Below are 23307 nucleotides of genomic sequence, written 5' to 3'. Positions count from 1 at the left end.
AATTCCATTTTGGATCCAGATCCTCATTCCCCTTTGGATCTCAGGTTATAGATCCAAAAATCCATTCTAGGGTCCAAAACCCAATTCTTCATTGGATCTCAGATTCAGATCCAAAAATCCATTTAGGATCCACATCCTCATTCCCCTTTGGATCTCAGATTACAGATCCAAAAATCCATTCTAGGGTCCAAAACCCAATTCTTCATTGGATCTCAGATTCAGATCCAAAAATCCATTCTAGGATCCAGAACCCAATCCTACATTGGATCTCAGACTTCAGATCCAAATCCATTCTAGGATCCAGAATCCAATCCTACGTTGGATCTCAGACTTCAGATTCAATTCCATCTTAGGCTCCAGAAGTCCAACCCTATCTTAGATCTCAGATTCAAATACCATCTTGGATTTCAAATCTTGAATCCAATTCCAAATCCAAATTCCATCTTGGATTCCAATTCTTAAAGCCAATTCCATTTCATTCCAGATTTCAAATCAAGTTCTCATTTCAGATCCTAAATTCAAAACTCAAACTTTGAACTCTATTCAGAATCCAGATCTTGGATTCGGATTTCATCTTGAAATTCCAAATCAATTCTATTTCCCAATTTTATTCAGATTTCCCAAATTCTATCTTTCCTTCTGATTCAATTCCACTTTCATTTCTATTCTGATTCAAAGTTCATTTATGACTTTGAAAATTCCTTTCTTCTTCTTTTTATCTCAAAACTTCAAAATCATTTTCCAAAATCCAGATTTATTTTCCCGAGCTCTTGATTATTCTAAAAAAAACTTAGAACTTTAATCTTAAGTTCTAAGTTAGAAAACATTTCTTCACTTTATCAGATTCACTTGGAAATTCTTCAAAATATTTTCATAAAAAGAGCCTACATCTTTGCATTTGCACAAGCATGATTCTTTGTGCATTTAGATTTAGAATAAATTCTTAGATAATTTCTTAGCAAAGCAAAAGGCATAAATTTGACCCTTGGTTCGATTACCCCTGGTAAAAGCGCCAGGAACGGTCGAACCTCGTACCGACGAGCGGATCCCGTCTCTCAGTTTTCCCGCAAATATTTCGAAAACGGAGGCGAGTTATTTCAAATATTTTCAAAAATTAAGGTCAAGTGAGACCCACAAAAGAATTCCTCTTCTCTTCTCTCTCTTCTTTTCTCTTCTCTCTCCTTTTCTCTCTTTTATTTTTCTCCCTTTAAAAAGGAGGAAAATAGAGGTTAGAAAAGGAAAAAGAGAAGGAAGAGAGAGAATATTACGAGAGGAAAAATTTTGCGATGATCACAACCCCTTTTCGCTCTTTTCCAGCTTCTTCTTTTTTTCTCTCTCATCCATCCTTTAAATAGAAGACGAGACCCACATTTAATGTAAAAAAACTAAACGCCTTGCACAACTTACAATGCGCCTAAAGCGCATTAGCACAAATCGCTATCCACCTGAAGCCACAAATCACTATCCAGCGACTACTACAAATCACTATGCAGCGATAATATAAATCGCTATGCAGCGATACCACAAATCGCTATGCAACGATACCATAAATCGCTGATCCTCAAACTCTGAGCAGCTGAATCGTCATTCAGTTGAGAGGACTTCTACAAATCGCTATCCAACGAATACAAAAATCGTCCTCAAGAAGATCAAGCATCGTGCTTGGAATTCTGCAGCGATACTGAATGTGCATTGAACCAATGAATCCCATAAAGGAGGAAAACCCAACAATTCTCCCCCTTCCGACTTATGTGGAAGCTTCTTTCATTCCTGCTAGGAATCAATACTTCTCATGCTTGTCCTTGGGCAATGACTTGGTCAATATATCTGATGTATTGTCATCAATATGCATTTTCTCCAGTTGCAGCAATTTTTCATTCAAGACATATCGAACATCAATATATTTTGATCTTGAATAAAATAAAAAATTCTTACTTAAGTGAATCGCACTCTGGCTATCATAGTGAAGAACATACTCTTCTAACTTCAAGCCCAACTCTTGCAAGAATTTCTTCACCCACAACAATTCCTTACTGGTTTTTGTAATAGCGATGAACTCAGCTTCTGTAGTGGAGAGAGCTACACATTTTTGTAATTTCGACTGCCATGCAACTGCTCCCCCTGCAAAAGTAATCAAATACCCAGAAGTAGATTTTCTACTGTCTACATCACCAGCCATATCAGAATCTGTGAACCCATCAAAAATAGGTTCACCCTTTCCAAAACACATGCTCAACTTCGAAGTGCCCTGAAGATACTTCAGAATCAATTTCATTATTGTCCAGTGTTCCTTCCCTGGATTTGACATAAATAGACTAACAACTCCAACAACATGAGTTATGTCTGGTCGAGTACAGACCATAGCATACATCAACAAACCTACTGCCGAAGCATAAAGATTTTTCTGCATCTCAATTTCTTCATCATCATTTGCAGGACATTGACTTGAGCTAAGTTTGAAATGGCCTGCAAGTGGACAATTAACAGGCTTTGCTTTGTCCATGTTGAACCTCTCAAGAACCTTTCTGATATACTTCTCATGCGATAACCAGATCAACCCATGTGATTTGTCACGAACGATTCTTATCCCAAGAATCTGCTTTGCTGAACCTAAATTGTTCATGGCAAAAGTCTCACTCAGCTCCAACTTTAACTTGTTTATCCTGCTGATGTCTTGGCCCACAATCAGCATATCATCTACATAAAGCAAGAGAATGGTAAAATTACCATTTGAAAATTTTATCACAAACACACAATGGTCTGTAGAGGTTCTTGAATATCTATGCTCAGTCATAAAGGAATCAAACTTCTTATACCACTGCCTTGGTGCTTGCTTCAATCCACACAAACTCTTCTTCAGCTTGCAGACTATGTGCTCTTTCCCTTGTTAATGAAGCCATCAGGTTGCTCCATATAAATTTTTTCTTCCAAGTCACCATGCAGAAATGCAGTCTTCACATCAAGCTGCTCAACTTCCAAATGCATGCTTGGAGCTATACCAAGCATAGTTCGGATGGAAGACATCTTTACAACTGGTGAGAAGATTTTATCAAAATCAACTCTCTTCTTCTGAGCAAAACCTTTCACTACAAGTTGTGCCTTATATCTAGGTTGAGAGTTGATCCCATCAGTCTTCTACCTGAAGACCCATTTGTTCTTCAACACCTTCTTCCCTTTAGGTGTCTTTACCAGATCAAAGGTGTGATTCTCATACAATGAATTTATTTCCTCTTTCATTGCCTTAAGTTTGGTTTTCGTCCTCCAAAACTTCTTCAAAAGTTTCTGGCTCACCTTGATCTATAATCATCACATACTCATTAGATGAGTATTTCCTGGATGATTGTTTCTCTCTGGTAGACCTCCTTATCGGAGTCTAAGGAAGTGACTCTTGGGGTGTTGGCTCCCCCTCAATTTCTGTCTCATCATATCCTTCCTCTGCATCATTGTGAGGAGATGACATCTCCTCCACGAAATCCTGAACAACCGGCGCATCAAGGGGATCTAAGTCAACAATATCATCTTTACTGGACTCTGATGGCTCAGACTTACCAATGTCTTCAATGGTCTGATCTTCTAAGAAGACAATATATCGACTTCTGACCACCTTCTTATCAACAGGGTCATAGAGTTTGTAGCCAAATTTTTCATGTCCATAGCCAAAGAATATGCACTGCTTGGCTTTTGGATCAAGCTTGAACCTCTCTTCCTTCATAACATGAACAAAAGCTCTACAGCCAAACACTCTTAAGTGTTCATAGAAAGGTTTTTTCCCTATCCAAACTTTCTCTGGAACGTCTCCCTTCAAGGGAATAGAAGGAGACAAGTTGATAAGATCAATTGTTGTCCTCATTGCCTCACCCCAGAAAGATCTTGGCAATTTAGAGTGTGACAACAGACATCTAACTCTCTCAAGGATGGTGCAATTCATTCTCTCAGCAACCTCATTCTGTTGAGGTGTCATCCTCACAGTCCTTTTATGCTTGATGCCATGATTGGTGCAATACTGATCAAATGGCCCAATGTATTCGCCACCATTATCCGAGCGAACACACTTCAACTGCCTGTCAATTTCTCTTTCAGTCATGGTCTGAAAATGCTTGAATACATCTAGAACTTGGTCTTTAGTTCTCAGTGTATAAGCCCAAACTTTCCTAGAGTGATCATCAATGAAAGTCACAAAGTACAAAGCACCACCAAGTGTCTTGACTTTCAAAGGTCCACAAACATCAGAATGTACAAGATCTAGAACATGAGATTTTCTAGATGCAATGCTTCTACGGAAAGAAACTTTGTTTTGTTTACCATGGAAGCAATGAACACAAGGTTCCAAAGATGTACCTATTGCACCCGTCAGGAGCTCTTTCTTAACTAAGACTTGCAGTCCCTTCTCGCTCATATGCCCTAGCCTTCTATGTCATATCTCTATGGACGAGCCAGTCTCCATAGCATTCACAACACTCTTGCAGATCTTCGCTTGCAAAGTGTAAAGGGAACATGTCTTTGTTCCTCTTGCTACCACCAAGAAACCCTTGGTTAACTTCCACCTTCCATCATTGAAGGTGTTGTTGTAGCCCTCATTATCCAACTTTCTGGCAGAGATCAGATTCAGTCGTATGTCTGGTACATGCCTCACATCTTTCAGCAACAATTTGCAGCCAACGTTTGTTTCCAAGCAAATGTTGTCAATGCCAACAATCTTTGACACATCTTCATTTCCCATTCGGACATTCCTAAAATCTCCTTGCAAGTAGGAAGTGAAGAAATCAACTCATGAGGTAACATTAAACGAAGCTCCAGAGTCAATAACCCAATCAGTCTCTTGACCGATTAGATTGATGCTAGTGCCATCATAGATAACCATGAGCTCTCCATCTGTGACTGCGGTTGTGACACTTTGCTTTTCTTCTGAGCTTTTCTCTTTGCTCTGCTCTTTGAACTTAAGCTTCCTACACTCCCGCTTCATATGCCCTTTATTGTGACAATAATAACACTCGACGTATTTTTTTGAGCTCGAGTGTGAGTGGCCTCTGAATTTGCCACGATATTGCAGAGTCTTGCTCTTATTCCTACCTCTGCCCCGATTTTCGATCACAAGCACCTCAGAGGTAGAAGGACTTGGTGACTTTCTTCTCGTCTCTTCATTCAAGAGACTACTGGTAACTTGGCTCATTGTTATTGTTCCATCAGGTGTGGAGTTATCGACTGTGACCACCATGGTTTTCCAACCCTCAGGAAGGAAACTAAGGAGCAACAAGGCTTGCAACTCATCATCAAAAGTGATTTTCATAGTGGCCAACTGATTCACAATGCTTTTGATCTCATTCAAATGCTCTGCAATAGAGCCGCCCTCTTTATACTTGAAGTTTACAAGCTTTCAAAATAGAAAGACCTTATTCACTGTCGTCTTTCTGTCGTAAAGACTTTCTAGTTTGGTCCAAAGACCATGTGTCAAAGTTTATGTGGATACATGATGAAAGACATTATCATCTATCCATTGTCGAATGAAACCAACCGCCTTTCGGTCTAACTTTCTCCATTTGTCATCTCTCATCTGTTCTGATTTGTCGCTGACACCCTCTATGGGTCCATCTAAATCTTTACAGACCAAGAGATCTTCCATCTTTGTTTTCCAGGTCATCCAGTTTGTGACATTTAAACTGATCATACGACCGACATTGTTCTTTATGACTTCACACACAAATATATGAACCAAAGCTCTGATATCAGATGTTGGGGTTCAAACGGACGTACCGGGTCTCCCCATAAGTGTGAATTGATGAAAACAATAATGCAATGACAATGGAAGAAATAAAACCAAAACAAACCAACAGCGAAAACAAGACAGCACACAAAGATTTACGTGGTTTCCTCTCAACTAAGGTACGTCCACTGCGACCAATAGGTCAACAACTTTCACTTTCTTCAAACAAAGATTACAGAGTGGCCAAAAGGCATAAGCCTTACAAACACACAAGGTGTAACGAAAAGAACAAGATGATATACCTCACTGAGGAACAAAGAATGAATGATCTGAAGAACCAGCTTGACGAAGTTGTCCTGAAAGAAATGTAGTAGCACTTCTTGCTTTTGTTCACTCCACATCCTTTCGGTGCCCTAAAAGAGCTTCTCACCCCTTTTCGCTCTTTTCTGACTTCTTCTTTTTCTCTCTCTCTCATCCATCCCTTAAATAGAGGACGAGACCCGCATTTAATGTGAAAGACTAAACGTCTTACACAACTTACAATGCGCCTGAAGCGCATTATCACAAATCATTATCCACCTGAAGCCACAAATCGCTATGCAGCGATACCACAAATCGCTATCCAACGATACCACAAATCGCTATGCAATGATACTACAAATCTCTATGCAACGATACCATAAATCACTATGCAACGATACCACAAATCGCTATCCAGCGATTACTACAAATCGCTATGCAGCGATACCACAAATCGTTGATCCTCAAACTCTGAACAGCTGAATCGTCATTCAGCTGAGAGGATTTCTACAAATTGCTATTCAGCGAATACGAAAATCGTTCTCAAGAAGATCAAGCATCGTGCTTGGAATTCTGCAGCGATACTGAATGTGCATCGAACCAATGAATCCCACAAAGGAGGGAAACCCAACACTTATAATAGGCCTTCACCTGGTATACTTTTTTTTTTGAAAGGTAAGTTGGGGTTAGGCAGACCCCTACCAGTTATACAATGATACCATTGGGATTTGAACTTGCAACGCCCCAACACAAGGTGATGTGCACTAGCTGCTCCTATCAGACAAGCGGAGCCCCCGTCTTCACCTGATATACTTTGACACAACATATTCTGCAATGGCCATGCTAGACGTCAAACCAGGCGATTCAATCCCGAACAGATTCACCAATCCTGCAACACCGTGGCTCTCCTCTACCTTCATATACGCCAAATCTCATGAATGAACTGCATCAGCTTCAAAGAATACCATTCTCTAGTGTTCAAGTTTTGTTAGATGCATACAGCACGCTCATGTATGATATGCCTCTCTAACATGTATAACCGGCGTTTGTATGTTTCATAGTTCTGTACTGCAGTGAACCTTTCATTCAATGTTACCAAGTTTATAGATAAAAGCCAGTATAATCTAGAGAAATATTATGTTTTCATCATAATAACTAATAAGTGATGCAATAAAAACAATATATATATATATATATGAAGGATTTTTTCATGTTTTCTCAAATATGTCGCTAAAGATGTGTTCTACATGCTTGAGTTTATAGGAATGAACTCTTGGATCGCCCGATTGCAACATGTGGGTAGATTTTTATACAATTTGAAAATCGATGGTCTATAGTTTTCATAAACATTCAAGCTGAAAATCATTTTTTTTATTAAAAAACACAATCCAAGTATCGTTTTCTAGCCAATCAACCATGCCAAATGCATCTGGGCACAGTAGGTGACTATCAAAGTTAAGAACCTACTACGAGAGAACAAGGGTTTTCTGGTCATATGAGCCTGCCAAGCTCGGTAATGAGCCTGGTATTATTTAAACCGGTCAGCTTGAGCTAAGCTTGGGATGCTCAGCCTCATATGACCTCGAGCTTGGCTCAGCTGGTTCGATCCAGATGACAAGGTAAAACAACATTTAGACTGTAAAAGAGCCGAGTCTGAACAATCTGAGCTCGTTTCTTTTGGCTCATTTACCAGCCGTAGATCTCGTATGTCTGATGGGGAAATTAATGACCAATTGGATCTGGAACCAGGTCAACCACAGATAGATCCAGTAAGGTAAGGGCCAGGATTGGCTAAGTGTACCTAGAGGTTTAGATCCCGACCCAATCAGAGTCCAACCCATTTACAACCCTACCCACGAATCCAACAAAGACCCGAACCAGACTCCACAAAGCCTACACAGAGTACAGACCCACCTGACCTATCTAAGAACTTCCCCAATTTATCGGCCCCATCAATTACCATACCCTTCAACAACCACTTTAACGCGTTTTATTACCTTCCCTTTCGTAACGCCATTCACAAATCACAACCCCCAATTTATCGCCCTCATTAATTACCACACCCTTCAACATCCACTTTAACGCGTTTTATTACTTCCCCTTTTGTAACGCTATTCTCCTTTTTTAACCTCCCAGGCCTTTCAAGAAAACGAGGTCCCATTTGTCATTTCGGAATGCACATTTCAACCATTTAAAAACGAACCAATCACAAACTAAAAAAATAAAGGAAAAAATTCAGATCTCCCAATTTAACCCCATCCATATTTAAACCCTAAATAAACAAGAAGCAGATAAAAAGGGGGAAAAAATCAGAACCAGGCGTTAGGTTTCCCCCCCAAGTACCAGAGCTGTTTCTAGAGAGAGGAAGAAGAAGAAAGAGATGCCTAGGGAGAAGGACGCGCTGTGGGAGTACGGAACAGAGTATGAGGGGAAGATCAAATGCAGCTTCTGCGAGAAGGGGATCAGCGGAGGGATCACTCGGTTCAAGTACCACCTCGCCCAGGTCGCCCAGAACAACGTGGAGGTGTGCGCGCGGGCGTCGCCGGCAGCCAGAGATGCCGCCCTCACGGCCATCGCCGACCTCCAGAGCCGGCCCCGCAAGCCCCGCAAGAAGAAGTCCAGGGCGCTCCGCCCCCAGAGCGGCGTCTCCGGCTGCGGCTCATCCGCCACCTGCACCGAGACCCCGCTCGCCCTCGCCGCCGCCCTCTCGCCCACCGCCGCCACCCCTCACCCTCACCAGCCGCGCAAGCCCAAGGCTAAGGACAAGGAGCGGATCGACCTCCTCCTCGTCAAGTTCGTCGTCATGAACAACCTCCCCTTCCGCTCCCTCCGCTCGTCGGACTTCCAGGAAGCGATGATGGCGATCGCCAATTACGGCCCCGGCTACGTCCCCCCGACGTACGAGATGTTCCGGACGAAGCTACTGGACGATCTCAAGGGCCAGGCCGCCGAGTACGTCGAGGAGGTCCGTCGGACGTGGGCGACGACGGGCTGCACGCTCATGTCCGGCATGTGGAGGGACGCCCGCGGCCGCCCCAACGTCAACTTGCTCGCCTCCTCGCCCAAGGGAACCGTGTTTCTGAAGTCGCAGTGCTTCGTGGGGATCGCGGAGGACGCTTCCTTCGTCGCGGATTTCATCTGCGGCGCGATCAATGAGATCGGGCCGGAGAATGTGGTGCAGGTGGTCACCGTCAATGAGCCTGATTTCGTCTCTGCCGGTTCGATCATCGAAGAGAAGTATCCCAACATATTCAAGACATCATCTGCTGCTCATTGTATCGATTTGATGCTGGAAGAGATCGGCAAGCTTCCTTACATACAATCCATGACGCTCAACATTAAGAAGATAGTCAAGTTTCTGTATAAGCACGAAGATGTGTTCGATTTGATGAAGGCTCATACCAAGGGAAAGGAGTTGCATAAGCCCGTCGGAACGAGGTTCGTCACCCAAGTCTTCTGCTTGCAATCGATTATCAAATTGGAAGAAGCCTTGGGGAAGATGGTTACGTCTGCCGAGTGGCAGAGCTTGCTGAATTGCGTATCGGATGAAGGGAGGGTGATCAGTGAAGTGTTGCTAGGGGACGAGTTCTGGAGCAACGGCAAGGAGATTGTGGGTTCGATCGAGCCTTTGGTGAAGGTGCTGAGGATGGTTGATGGCGATGGTTCAACAATGGGGTATGTGTACGAGGCTCTGCATCGCGCCAAAGAGGCCATCAAATCCTTCCATGAGAACAAGGTTGAGAAATATATGCTGTTTTGGGAGATCATCGATGCGTGCTGGCACAATGTATTACAGAGCGCATTGTTTACAGTTGCTGCGTATCTTAACCCGCATCTGTTTTACGATAATCTGGTTATTATGAATGCTGAAATCCGGGTTGGGATAGAGAAGGTGATTCAGAAGATGGCGCCCCAGTCAGATAGCGCGCAGGTAGCACAGGAGCTTACCAGATATCATGCACGAGACCGCAAAATCTTTAGCGGAATTGGAGTGGATCTGCTACGCACGGCACATCCCCGTATGCACTTCAACTCTAATGCAGTCTTTTCCTTTTAAAGTTTCAGTTAATAGGATTCAGGGAGGATATGATCTGATGACTATGCTTTTCTGCTATTGTTTCAGGTATTTGGTGGGAAATGTGTGGCTCAGATATTCCGATTCTGCAGTCGTTGGCCATAAAAATTCTAAGTCAGCCATGTAGTGCTTCAGCATGTGAGCGAAACAGGAGTGCACTTAAAGCATCCCATGTTAAGAAGATGAACGATTTGGAGCCTAAAGCACTGAACAACTTAGTACATATGAGGATGAACCTGCAATTGAAAAAGGCTTCCATAGAGAAGCGGAAAAAGGATATTGCGCCGGTATTCATCGAGAACATCGAAGCCTTTAAGAACACTGATTCGATATCTGGGACTAAGCCTGGAGGAAACCCATTATTTGATGATGTTGATGATGATAGCAGTGGTAGTGAGGGAGAGGATGGAGATAACAATGGTCATGCTGAAAATCATGGAATGGGTTATGAGTTTTTAATGTCATAAGTTTTTTTAGCATTGTACTTACAAGCAATGTTAATGTTTAAGATGTGGGACTTACCTCTGCCGTCGATGCATGTGTATGATGCATACATGGGCTATCTTATGAGCTTATGGATAACGAACACTTGAATAGCCATATATTCATGTACATGCTTTCGACTACTAAAAAATTTGCAGTTGTTGTAGTAAATTTGCTTGATATTTGGTTGATCCTGCTCATTGTTGGGTTTTATTTCTCGTTTCTCCCACAGACACACTTTGTCTGGTTTTTTATTAGTGTTTTTGTCTCTCTAGTATTCAAATCACTGAAATATTTTTTTTTGACTTACTCTGCAAAACTTTCCTTCCATGAAAAACACAATTACATAACATGAGAAATACTGGAAACTTGTGATTCAGCAAACTGAAAATCAATCTCATTAATCTGTGAATGAAAAAGTGCTCAACAAGCACCATGACTTGCTTCATATCATGCAATTCTAATGAGATCTAGGCTGTAAAACAACAATTGCAAGCCAGTTGACCTGATCATCTGTTACATACTTATCTGATTGTGAAGAAAGAACAAAGATTGTGGTGACCAATAAAGTCCCTGAACTCATCCACTTGAGTGATGTCATGTCCGGGGTTGCATAGCATGACGACAGATTAATTTAAATTGAAGAATGAACCATGGCTAATTGACAGAGTGAAAGTCGGCTGTTTCCTTAGCCATCGGATGTACAATATGGTGCTGATTGATGATCTCATGGAAATGATAAAACATGGTATGATATCCTTTATAATAATTGCAACCTAGACTTTCCTATACATTTTCTTATATGCTACGAGACAATGAAGAGAAGAACAAGAATGAACCAGGGTTGGTTAGCAGAATGACCGTAAGCTGGTTCATATGCAAGTGATCCATCCTTTGGGTTTTGGGTTGACGGGTGCAAAACAAGCATGGTCAAAATTCTTTGCACTATCTATGAGTTAAAATGCAACTTGAGCATTTTTCTTTTACCTATGCCTACATAGCAACATTGGCGTCCTGCCTATGCAACTCTAAGAGCTAGATGAAATGAACAGGAGCTAGGGATGACACTTTGCTAATAGTACCAAATCATAGTCAGTGTGGCAATGTCCTCAGAATCTCAGATTGTCCGACTATGCATGTGGATGACATCATTGGAACCGACTGCAAGTCTACAGTCGCTCTATGTCCTCTAGACCGAATAGAACTTAAACAAAATAGCTTCTCTTCTAATTTAATTACAAGGGCTGGCAATTGATTCAAAATATGTGCGAGTACTGAACTATTTATTTTCCAACAATGAAGAAATGGTCTTACTATCACAGAATACCTTTCAGTAGCTTGCATTCATTATTGTCTTCCACAGAACAATTTACAGATGATGCAAAAGCATAACTGTGAGCAAGCAGGAACATCCTAATAGAAATATAAGACTCTCAACAGGCTTAGCTGCACATGAATTTGAGAGCAGTTGTTTTCACATTTATAGGCATTTCATTTCCACACAAATTCATCACAAAGAGACGAAGAAATTACCTGTATAACAAAATCCATGAATGGCTGCTTTGGTCCCGAAAGCTTTGATCTGATACCAACATAACCTGGCTCCAGTGAACCATCCTCTAAATTAGGGTAGTATTTTCTTATTTCTGGATAGAATTTTTCTACACGGTTTGCATCTACTGAATAGTCAAACCTGTTAAAAGAACAAGTGAATAATGGCAGCTATCAGAAAAGTAGTAATCAGACCGATAAAGTGATCACCATTAGCATACAATAACTGACTGATACTCCCAAGAAAAAAAGGAAAAAGAATTGACTATCATATGTAAGTGATAGCTTCATGTTCACATCCTTATCACACCGATCATTCAAAGACAGCAAAAAATTCAGCTCTACATTTATTCCATGTAATTCAGCAGATTTGGTCCCTATACTGTATTGTCTAGTTCAACTTTTTCTTCTTTTTAATGTTTCACTACAGCTATGATATACATGGGGGAAAAAATGAAAAAATTTGACTATCATCTGTAAGTGATAGCATCATGTTCACATCCTTATCACACTGATCATTGGAAGACAGCCGAAAATCCAGCTCTACATTTATTCCATGTAATTTAGCAGATTTGGTCCCTATACTGTACTGTCTAGTTTAACTTTTTTCTTCTTTTTTTTAATGTTTCGCTACAGCTATGATATACACGGTAATTTTATTTGTTACTATGATGTGTAGGAAATAGGATGTCCCTATTGTTGACAAAAACATCTATCCAGTGGCAATGTGCCTGAATTGGGATGTACTGTTGATGTCTGGAAACACCTGGATCAGCACTCTTGAGTTAGCTATATAACTCTTAGCATTTTGCATAACCTGGTAATTCATTAAAACTGGAAGCAAAGTTGTTACCCACCAACATGAAAATGTAAATGATGGATCACGGAACTTTGTGAATACAAATCAAGAGCTATGGGATTGCAATTGTACATGCACAAGCTAAATATTCCACAACCATATCTTAAAAGATTTTACTTGAAACTTCAGAAATGCAGGAATCCCATGCATTACAAAAAATGACAAATTTGTGCTCAATGTGTGTGTGCATTATCTATCAGAGGTTGCGGTTAGCAACATGTTGACGCTTAATATGATCACCTTATGAAGGCATTCTTTTAATACCATAGGCAGATTTGGACGTACATTCTATTGCTTTCAAGTTTCTTATTTCCCCTTAGCTTTATTTGAGTTTCTAAAATCTATTAGCACAGAATGTTGTTCAGATAAAATGTTCTCAAATCTACATTCTATGTTTCTTTAGGCAGAGAAAAACATCCTTAAGGTATTTCCTTGCTTGGTTAACAGGATGTACCTTGCGCTTCCTTTTCAAAATATTCTGGCTTCCTCTAGGTCTATATGGGGTATGAAAACATAACTTGGCATGTTTTCCTTATACCTAAATTACACAACAATAAGATATCCCTAGACATGCCAATTGAATGTTTAGACGTAAAAAGAGAATATAGTATACTACCAAAAAAAAGTTTGACATAATTATGCATGGACACATTGTTTTTTCTTGTTCATAGAAAAATATCATTAAAAAGTTATCATTCACCCCGGCATATGTGAGTAGTGAGTACTTACCACCTTCTTCAATTGATCACAGGGACAGATGTCACAGAGCTAGCTGCTGCAACTTCTGGCCTGTGTACAACTGCTGAGGTATGCCACTCTCTGAATCCAAGATTGAAATTGGAAGGTATAGGTTAAAGGAAGGCAACTTAGTTGATAGGTAGAAAATTTTCATGGAATTTACAACGGTTGCGTGACCACCATTGTAAAACCCGCAAAATTTTGATAATTATCAAAATAAATAAATGTTAAAATTCTTCAAAATAAATACGGTAATGTGATATGGATTTGATCCAAATGGATCTTGAATCCAAACAGGATCAAATGGATCCAGTATTTGGATTTGAATACGACGAATAGATTCGGATCCTGGATGGATCCGAAACCCAATTGGAATTCAATTAGATCTTAATGGATCCAAATATGGTCAAATCTCAATCAAGATCCGAAAATCGAGTTAGAAAGTTTAGAAGATCTAAAATATATTTTCGATCCCACTCATATTTGAGATTCGTCAAAAAAAACCAATTCGTATATAAATGAATTAAATATGACCAATATTGTAACAAGAGGTGAAGTGGTGTTATGGCAAGAGGTCTTGCCTAGTTACGAGGCAACCTGAGTTCAAATCTCATTAGTCATATACACGGATTTTTGAAAAAGGATGTGGCTTTTTTTATCAAAAACGTCATTTTGTTAAACTCATCAAACTGTTAAAAGAGGATAAATACATTAACATTGCAAAAATATGCAACAAAACAAGCAATAGCACACTGGTGGGGCTCATTACCCCTTAGAGAGCAGGACTTCGGTTCAAATCCCCCTGTGCACCGGGCCATTTTGACAAAAAAAATATATATTTTTTCTTTTGGATGGAATTCGAACAGACTTCGTAACTCCTCGTTAAAGTGGCTTTAATGGAAACTACGTTTTCAAGGAAGGAGGGCTGGGCGATTTTCTCAAAGGAGAAACCCAACCCATGTTTTTTTGAAAAGGAAAAAGGGGGGGTTACATAAAGTATTGAATAGGGAAGGGTTTCAAGAAAATAAAAACTGTGAGCCAAAAGCTCATACTTTTTTGCTAGACCTAAAAGGTAGGTGGTAACGTGGGGAGTTACCACTTGCCAAAGGAATCTTAAAAAAAAACTAAGATCTCTCCCCTTTTCCATGATTTTAGGGGAGCTCTCAACACAAGAGTAGGAAGGGTACCACAAAAGAAAAGAAATGTGGTTGAAAAATCAAATGCTCCATTGAAGGGGAAGGGCGACTTAGGAAAAGTGAGTGAGATGGAAAATCGTGTATGAGTGGGACGGTTTCCACTTTTTTCAAAAAAAACTTGGAAGCCCTAACTATGAGGAGATAATATAGGGAGGAGAGAACCTCCTTAGCAAATCGTGAATCGTGATTTGCTCTCTCTCTCTCTCTCTCTCTCTCTCTCTCTCTCTAAACCTCCATAGCCTCCATTTTTTCTCATTGAGTCCCTTCCTCACCTTACGTGGAACTTCAACCAAGAAGGAAGGAAGCAATGTCATTTTGCGGGCACGATTCTTCGAACTAAGGTAAGGGGCAATATATTCTTTATGTGTGTGTGATGTGCCCTGTAGTATAAATATATTGCATACTTATTGCAACCCTGTACAACCATGGGTCTTAGCCATGGCTGATGAAAGTGGCTTCCAAACCTGGTAAGCGAATACACTTGAGGCAATCGCCCCCTTGGCAGTGTTAAATCAGTATTAATAGATCCAGGGGATGAGACGAATGTGCAGATCTAGGGTGGGGATCGTAGATCTGCACATTATCGAAATTTTGGACGGTCGGTACATTAGTCAGTCCAAGAACTAGTTCAGGTTCGTACCAAACTGGTATGACCTGCATGAGAAGAAGAGTTATGGTCATAGTTACAGCCTTGAAGACTGCCCATCATTTTTCTTTTCTTTCTATTCACATTATTTTTCATGGATATGGCAGAGTTTTTTTTTAGCACTTAATATAACTCGCCTGAAATGCTTGCACATTGTATTAGTTAGGGCTAATTGGGGGTCTACAGTATAGTAGATGCTAGATGAAAATGTTTACACGAATGATATTTTGCAAACCCATGTTCGATAAAACGCTACTCATGTGAAGACATGTTGTATGCATGCAAGTTATTCTTGTTAAAGCATCAATCTTTGTTTAAAAAAAAAAACGGTTGTTATTCAAAGGAATACATAGATGTATACTGGTCATTAAAGCATGGGGTCCATGCATTTTTAATCACCGTCCCTACTGCATGTTTCTTAGGAATATTTTTTTTTAAGCATCATCTGTAGTTGTTCCTTTTTCATATAACGTTCTGGATTTGTTTTAAGTGCTATTTCAAAATTTTGATTTCCTTTTTAAAAGTTGTCATATAGGAAATAATATTAGACTGCTATGTTTTGTTTTAGAAAATAAAAACGTTGAGGTTTATTGAGACCAAGGGTAATGTTAGTGAATTAACACACTTCAGCCTGCCATTATACTTTAACTCGAAACGTCGCAATCTATAGGAAAAAAAGTGCATAACTTGGTGTAAATTGGCTTGGGTTTGCTAATATTCGGGCTGTTTGGGTGTTGACGCAGGCCACACCTGCCCATGATATACACAACACACTAAAACTATTGTGTGGGCCAGTGGGCAGTCAAGGTTGTAGGTGCAACAAACTGAGGTCGGCCTCACCCCAGCTTGCAAAATCGCCCTGGTCATAGGCAAGGTGCGACCTTGGTGGCACGGTAAGACGACGTGCAGGTGTACGATAATATATATCCTATGCATACTTTAAACATATACATAGACATATACATATTTGAAAATCATTCCAACATATCCAGCGATATATACATTCAAAAAAAGGGTAACGGGTCAGACCAATTCCAAATTGGGAATGGGTATGTACATTTCCAATTGTCCTGGTAGGAGCTGTGAATGCACACCACCTTGTCTTGGGATGATTGCAAGACTCAATGGTATGAGTTTTATGACTAGTAGGGGTCTGCCAAACTCCAGTTTTTCTTCATCAATATATACATATATATACATACATACATACATACATATATAAAGGTGAAATTGTGAATCCAAGACTAGCAATGCGCACAAGTAAGCGTTTATAAATCCATGAATGATATGCATGTGAGTATGTGAATTTGTATGTGCACACACAAGAGTGTTTGGGAAATTTAGTTGATCGCTTCTTTCCGGATAGAATAATGCCTGCTGAACACGACAGACTGGGTTTGTTGTGTTAAGCCGAATGGCAATTGTCGCTACACCCTTGCAGGCACAGCAGGCTGGGATCAAACGATCCCAACTCCTCACTAACAGCCAGTGACCGAAAGGGTATGCTACCCTGTCAACATTCCCAGTGGCTGCCATGGATTATCGGCTTGTCTATGACTCAGGGTAGTTCAAATACAATCTAAAGAGTATATATATAAATAAATATATATATATATATATGATAAATTATTTTGAGAAACAAAAAGGTTCGTTACGGTCTTATAAACGATAAAAGCTTGAATTTGCGAAACCTTAAGTGTATACGTATTCTTGTCTATTTGTCAATCTAAAAGAAATATAGAAATTTGAATTGTTTTGACCATTATAGTGTACGCAAACACACTTTTGCAAAAGTTGCATTTTTATACTGTTTGTTTCTGAAATGAATGTTTATCCCATTCTCGAGTTGCGAAATGCCAATTATACTTGTTATTTTCCCTACAAATGAAATGTGTGTTACATTTGAGATTCACTATTATGCACATACTCAGAGTAGGTCTGAAACGCACTGATGCGCACATGTTTAAAGAGCATGATGATTTTATTATATGCTTATGAAAATAAAGTTATGTGTCAATAAATGTGGCAAATGAATGAGATATCAATGACGTATTCATGTTGCACATGGTATTGTATGTGATTGATATATGATTGTTGCGATCAACGTTCAATGCATGAACCACACATTGTTAAATGCATATGTTGTGATAATTGCATCATCAAGAAAGATTATAGGTGCATGATAACATAAAATTGAAACTGAGCATGCAAAACCCTTGTGGCACCGTATGGGCACTTATGATGTTAAGGAACTCACGTATAAATTGAATGGTGATTACATGCGAATGTTATGACATGTCTTGTGCCGATTGATATATGCTTGTTATAAAAAAAACAAATTGCTTAATAAAGGGCATTTGTCATGTCATGATCATGGAAAAGCTCAAAACCGAGCTTGTGGTCTTGCGAGACCATTGTAGTATCATACGAGCACTTATGAAAAACTGTACTTGAGACATGTCATATGAGTGCATGGTCAGTGGGGTATGAAACATATACCCGAGCTTAGAAATGAAACTTTAAAATGTTGTAAGTATAAGTACTCGGCTCAGAGTTGATCCAAAATTCTGAGAAATTATGGTTGGTGCCTATTGGGCATTCGATGGGTAATGTGCATACATTGAGATCACCCCGAGTGTGGGTTGGGATTTCGGAAATCCCCTATGGTGCAATGACTTGCACAAAAAAACAAACAAGAATGAAAAATATGTACATATAAACTAAGTGTAGGATTCTGGGTATGCCTGAAAGACGGTATATGTTACTGGTTTCTCGGGATACTGGGTATACCTGACAACGGTATATGTTACTGGTTTTCCCAAGGTTCTGGGTATACCTGAAAGATGGTGTATGTTACCGGACTCATGATCTACCTTGGAGAGGGTAGGTGGTACAAGTTTCGTGGACCTTCGTGTTTTTGTGAGAGCTAGATGTCTCACCGGGTCCCCAGTCCACGGAGTTAGAGGGTCAGGACTACTAATGTGTCCTAGGTGGTAGATCCAAGTCTTCTGCAGAAGTTACCAGGGTGCATCTTAATTCTAGTTCTAGCCATTGGGGAGTATTCTCTCGGTCATAGACCGTCCCCTTTAGACCTTCGTACGACTAGTCACACGCTATGTCACAGGGATTCGGCTAGGAGGGTGCCGCACCCGCGTCGACGCGACTCGACGCGGGTGCGGGTGCGGGTGCCGCACCGGGTGCGGTCAACTTGATCCTGGGTGCGTTGACCGCACCCAGGATCATTAATGTCCATTTTTAAAAAAAAAAATTGCCCAAATGGGCTTCGAATTTTTTTTTAAAAAACTTTATGCTAGTCTGTCAGCTGCTGACAGACTAGCATAAAGTAAGTTTTTCAGTTTTCACGCACAGCTGCTGACAGCAGCTGTCAGCTGTGCTGTCAGCAGCTGTCAGCACAGCTGCTGACAGCAGCTGTCTGTCAGCTGCTGTCAGCAGCTGCCTGTCAGCTGCTGACAGCAGCTGCCTGACAGCTGCAAAGTTTAAAAAAAAAACCCCGCCTATTCCCCAACCCCCTTTTTAAAAAAAAACCCCGCCTATTCCCCAACCCCCTTTATATATATATATATATATATATATATATATATATATATATATATATATATATATATATATATATATATATATATATATATATATATATATATATATTACTTATTACATTTTTGCCCCTGCCGCACCCCCGCACCCGGGTTTTTTGGAAGTGCCGAATCCCCGCACCCGCACCCGCACCCGCGCCCGCACCCGCACCCATGTGACATAGGTCACACGGGATATAAATTGAAAAATGCATAATAAATCCCCGTGTGGTCTCGGTCCGCTACGATGTCTATGCATGTGCGTACCCACAGGGTAATTAACAAGAGAAACATAAAGTCAGTACACTTTTTAAAGTCTTCAAGTATACACACAATACTTGATGTTGCACTTGTTATAATAGGTTTGTGATTCACTCATATGATGCTTAATTTAGCAATGTTTTCCTTTACATTCCAATGTGATAACCTAAATGTGATTCATTCATATGATATGTCATTCATGGATGTTTTTCCTTTATGTAGTAAATCATGAAATACTTGAATTTAGTGAATTGTACATTCAGAACTTGTTTAAATGTTTGTCATTTGTCTATGGGTTGCACATATACTTGTACACATGACACTGAGCACATTTATATAGATATTTTGCTTCTTACTCAGACGGGGTAGTCTGACCCCTTCTGAATTAATATTTTTCAGAAAACAAGTAAAGATGGGCAATTGCAGTCGTCGTGGGGATGGGCCATGAGACCATATCTTCTTTGGATGTCCTGAGGAACTCTGACTTTCATAAATTCATTAAATTTGTCATTTATGACTTGTAAAATTTCAAGGCAAGATTTTTTAATGTTATTGAGTGTGTGCTATCACTTGTAACCCACCCAAATTATTTGACTGAGAGATTAATAAAATATTTTTGTTGTGGTTTTAGAAAAAAAAATTTATTTCAATATTTTTGAGTTAAATATTTGGGGCGTTACAACCATAGACATTGGCAATCATCAAATGGCTACCTTGCTTGATGGCAGTCATCACGGAGAGGTTTCTATAAATCCACATCTAGATTACCTTGCTCATGTTGGTTTTTTACCCGTGATCTAAAACATGTTCTACACTAACACCACATGCTTGGTTTAAAAGGTCAATTGGTTACCAGTATGGTAATCTTCACTTGATGTATCATTGAGTTTGTTCACTTTCTTTGCACAAAAGTATGCACCTTTTAGATACATTTGTGCAATTTCCTTTTTTTTTCTTTTTCTACTTGTGTTTGATGGTATCCTTTAAGTGGACACTTGAACCAAAATTTTGATTAAACAAAATCTAGGCTGCTGAAGAGCTCTTGAAAATGGATAATTTTGCTATAACATGAATAATTTAGAATAACTAGTTCTCTGACAGACTGGCAAATAAAGTAAACCAGGAACTATCAATGTCAAATGCGTACCACAAAAGAAAGCATGAAGGAGCGGCTATCAACTATCCTGGAGCAAGGACACCACAAAGCTTTGACGCACTGTAGTTCAGGCTCCATCAAGGTAGCTTCAGAACCCTCCATCATTCTCAACCCTGTAACACCATTTTCAATTCCATGATTCAGAAGAGCTGTCAACTTTGGAAGCTCTGAAGCTACCACTAGTTTTCCAATATCACTGTGTGGAATCCCATGATCAAAGCAATACTTTCAGTAATTCCCTCCCTCTTACACAAAGAGTTGCCTAGACAGCTACAACTTAATCAGAAGCCGACAAGGAAAAGGAAAAATCAAAGTAGAATGAAAGAAAAAGAACAAAAGTGCATTTTGTGCATGCCAGTGGTTCCATGCAAAAACTAAACAAGTGATGGTTTGCAAGTTGGTTTCTGGAAATCAACAGTATCCGCACATAACAATGATTGTTGCCATAGCAGTTGTTGTTTCCATCTTAATGATGATAGACTAAACCACTAAAATTCACTCAACCAGAAAATATAACCTATAAAATACATATCGACTTGGACTTTTTTGAATTTTGAGTTGATTCATCAAGAAGCCATCAAAGCAACATGAAAACATTAGAACAAGGAATCCTCATATAGGGGTTTTGGATATCCGTCAAAGATCATTGTATGGAATGTATAATCAACAAATACTTTTTTGTCCTATCAACATTAATCCTGGAATTGCAAGGGTCAGTGTGCAAACAAACCAGAACAAAACTAGAACAATATCAAAGCATGTTCATGTTTCATCTGCAACAAAAATGGGACTACGCAATAATTAAATCAAAGAAAACTACCTTCAATGGGTTGCATGCCAACAAGCTCATTCTTATAAATACTCAAACTAGCTAATTGGTCATTTTCTGTTTGCAATTGAAGCCTCCAAATTCTATTACTCAGCAAATAGTAAGAAACAAATAGAACATGCATGCTTATTACAAACAATTATAAACATCCATATTCTTCATTTCCACGTAGAAAAAAAATGTGGTCTAAGTTCCATTTGCTGCAAAATGTAAAGTAGTCGACCACTATGCATCCAAAACTCATTCTAGCTCAACACAGCTAATGACAAACAACAACCAATCGTACACTCTTGCTTTCTGAAGATCAAACATTTAATGTCATAATATTCCAATGTAACACCATGTTATTCAATCGTTGTTGGGTCCTGCAATTGACTCGACTTCCAATTTCCAACAACACAATAGTAATCAACTTGAAGCCAGTATCCTACGCCTTTGTGCCTAAGCATCAGAAAATCAATATTGGGACAGGTTCCGATTGCATCAAATTTCTAACACAGAGACCAAGTAAACCAGCTATGCTCTTAGGAGTAAATTTAGCTCCACATAACTAATGGAAAATCAATCTTGGGGCAAGTCCCATTTGCGGCAAAAATGCAACATACGGAACAACTAAACCAACTAAAATCTCAGAACCCAATTCAGTTCCACATAATTGATGAGAAACAGGAGCATAAACATCTCTAACCAATGTTGGGTCATACTTCAAGTGGAACTCTTGATGAGTCATCATCAGGACCTCCAATTCACTCAACTTTCGATGACCAACAATGCTAATCAGCACCAAACGACCAAATACACCAGAATCATTGGCACAATATAAAAAAAGAAACCAAAGGTGGCCCATCTTCAACTCTCAAAAAGATGCAATAGAACACCAACTTCTATCCATCGAATTTCAATTTAACTCATCACACCAACAAGAAACAGCAACAACTCGGACACCCATTAGGGAATTGATGGGGTAGTAAACCCCGGAGACAATCATTTCCCACAATCTCAAAAACAAAACAAAACAAAGGTCGGTCATCTTCAACTCTCAAAAAGGCACAACAGAAACACCAAAGCAACCTTCTAGTCATCAAATTCCTTTCCAACTCAACACACCCAATAAAAAAACAGCAATAACTCCAATACCCATCGTTCACAAACATCATAGAGATCCATTTTTTAAGGAAAAAAACATCATAGAGATCTCGCCTTTAGTGAATTGGTGGGGTAGTAAATCCCCGCGTGAATGACCTCGCTATTGCGAGAACTAGTGCCGGGCCGCCGATACCGAAAGTAGAAGCGGATTCGACGTCCTTCCCCGCCAAAGACACAGCTCTGGAGATCGCCGTCCCCAAGAGTCCCGCGCCGATGACCACGCAATCCGCTCTCTCTCTCTCTGGGAATCCCACCATGGTCGGCGTTGAATCGACGCGGTTTCCTGAGCTCGATCGTCGCCGAATTCCGTAGCTTGAAGAGGGCCGACTTCAGCATATTCCTTCTCTCTCGCTCCTTCGCGTCTCTCTCTCTCTCACGCGCTGCTCCGAAGCCGAGACGTTGCTGATTTTTTTCGACAAAGTTGTAACTCAATAATCGGATGGGTCAGAAAGTTTCGACTCGGGAAGCTGAGACGTTGCTGGAAGCGAGACAATGGTAGGGAAAATGCAGGTAAGAAAGAAAAAATGATATTTTTTCCCATAGAAAATTTTTCAAAAGAAAGTTTTTTTTAAAAAGTCTGATTTTTGGAAAAAAATTATTATTATTATTATTTTTGCATTAGGGCAACCATTCACCCACAATTCTTTCCATGGACTGCTACGTGAAGTGCTTCCTCCGTCTTCATCTTCCTCCCACCCACCACCATTTTCAGGTCTCTCTTTCTCTTTGTTGTGATCAACCACCACTTTCTCTAGGGTCTGGTGACTCTAGTT

At 40.0% G+C, this 23307-nt stretch overlaps 1 protein-coding gene and 1 long non-coding RNA gene across 2 annotated transcripts; one reads left to right on the top strand and one right to left on the bottom strand.

Moving 5' to 3' along the window:
• Positions 1-8315: 8315 nt before the first annotated feature.
• LOC149826865 (uncharacterized) lies at positions 8316-10595 on the top strand. The gene is made up of 2 exons (XM_090019008.1): positions 8316-10020; positions 10125-10595. The coding sequence occupies exons 1-2, from the start codon at positions 8382-8384 to the stop codon at positions 10541-10543; spliced, it is 2058 nt and encodes a 685-aa protein (XP_089875134.1). The 5' UTR covers positions 8316-8381; the 3' UTR covers positions 10544-10595.
• Positions 10596-11841: 1246 nt separating this feature from the next.
• On the bottom strand, positions 11842-22897 carry LOC149826864 (uncharacterized). The gene is made up of 3 exons (XR_016434804.1): positions 22589-22897; positions 20551-20672; positions 11842-12252 (listed from the first exon to the last, which is right to left on the bottom strand). It is a non-coding gene; the product is annotated as an uncharacterized LOC149826864 (long non-coding RNA).
• Between the last annotated feature and the right edge of the window lie 410 nt (positions 22898-23307).

The sequence above is a fragment of the Nuphar pumila genome, chromosome 10, assembly GCF_984573655.1.
Source record: "Nuphar pumila chromosome 10, dmNupPumi1.hap1.1, whole genome shotgun sequence".
Lineage (NCBI taxonomy): Eukaryota > Viridiplantae > Streptophyta > Magnoliopsida > Nymphaeales > Nymphaeaceae > Nuphar > Nuphar pumila.
This window is presented reverse-complemented; position numbering and strand designations above follow the sequence as displayed.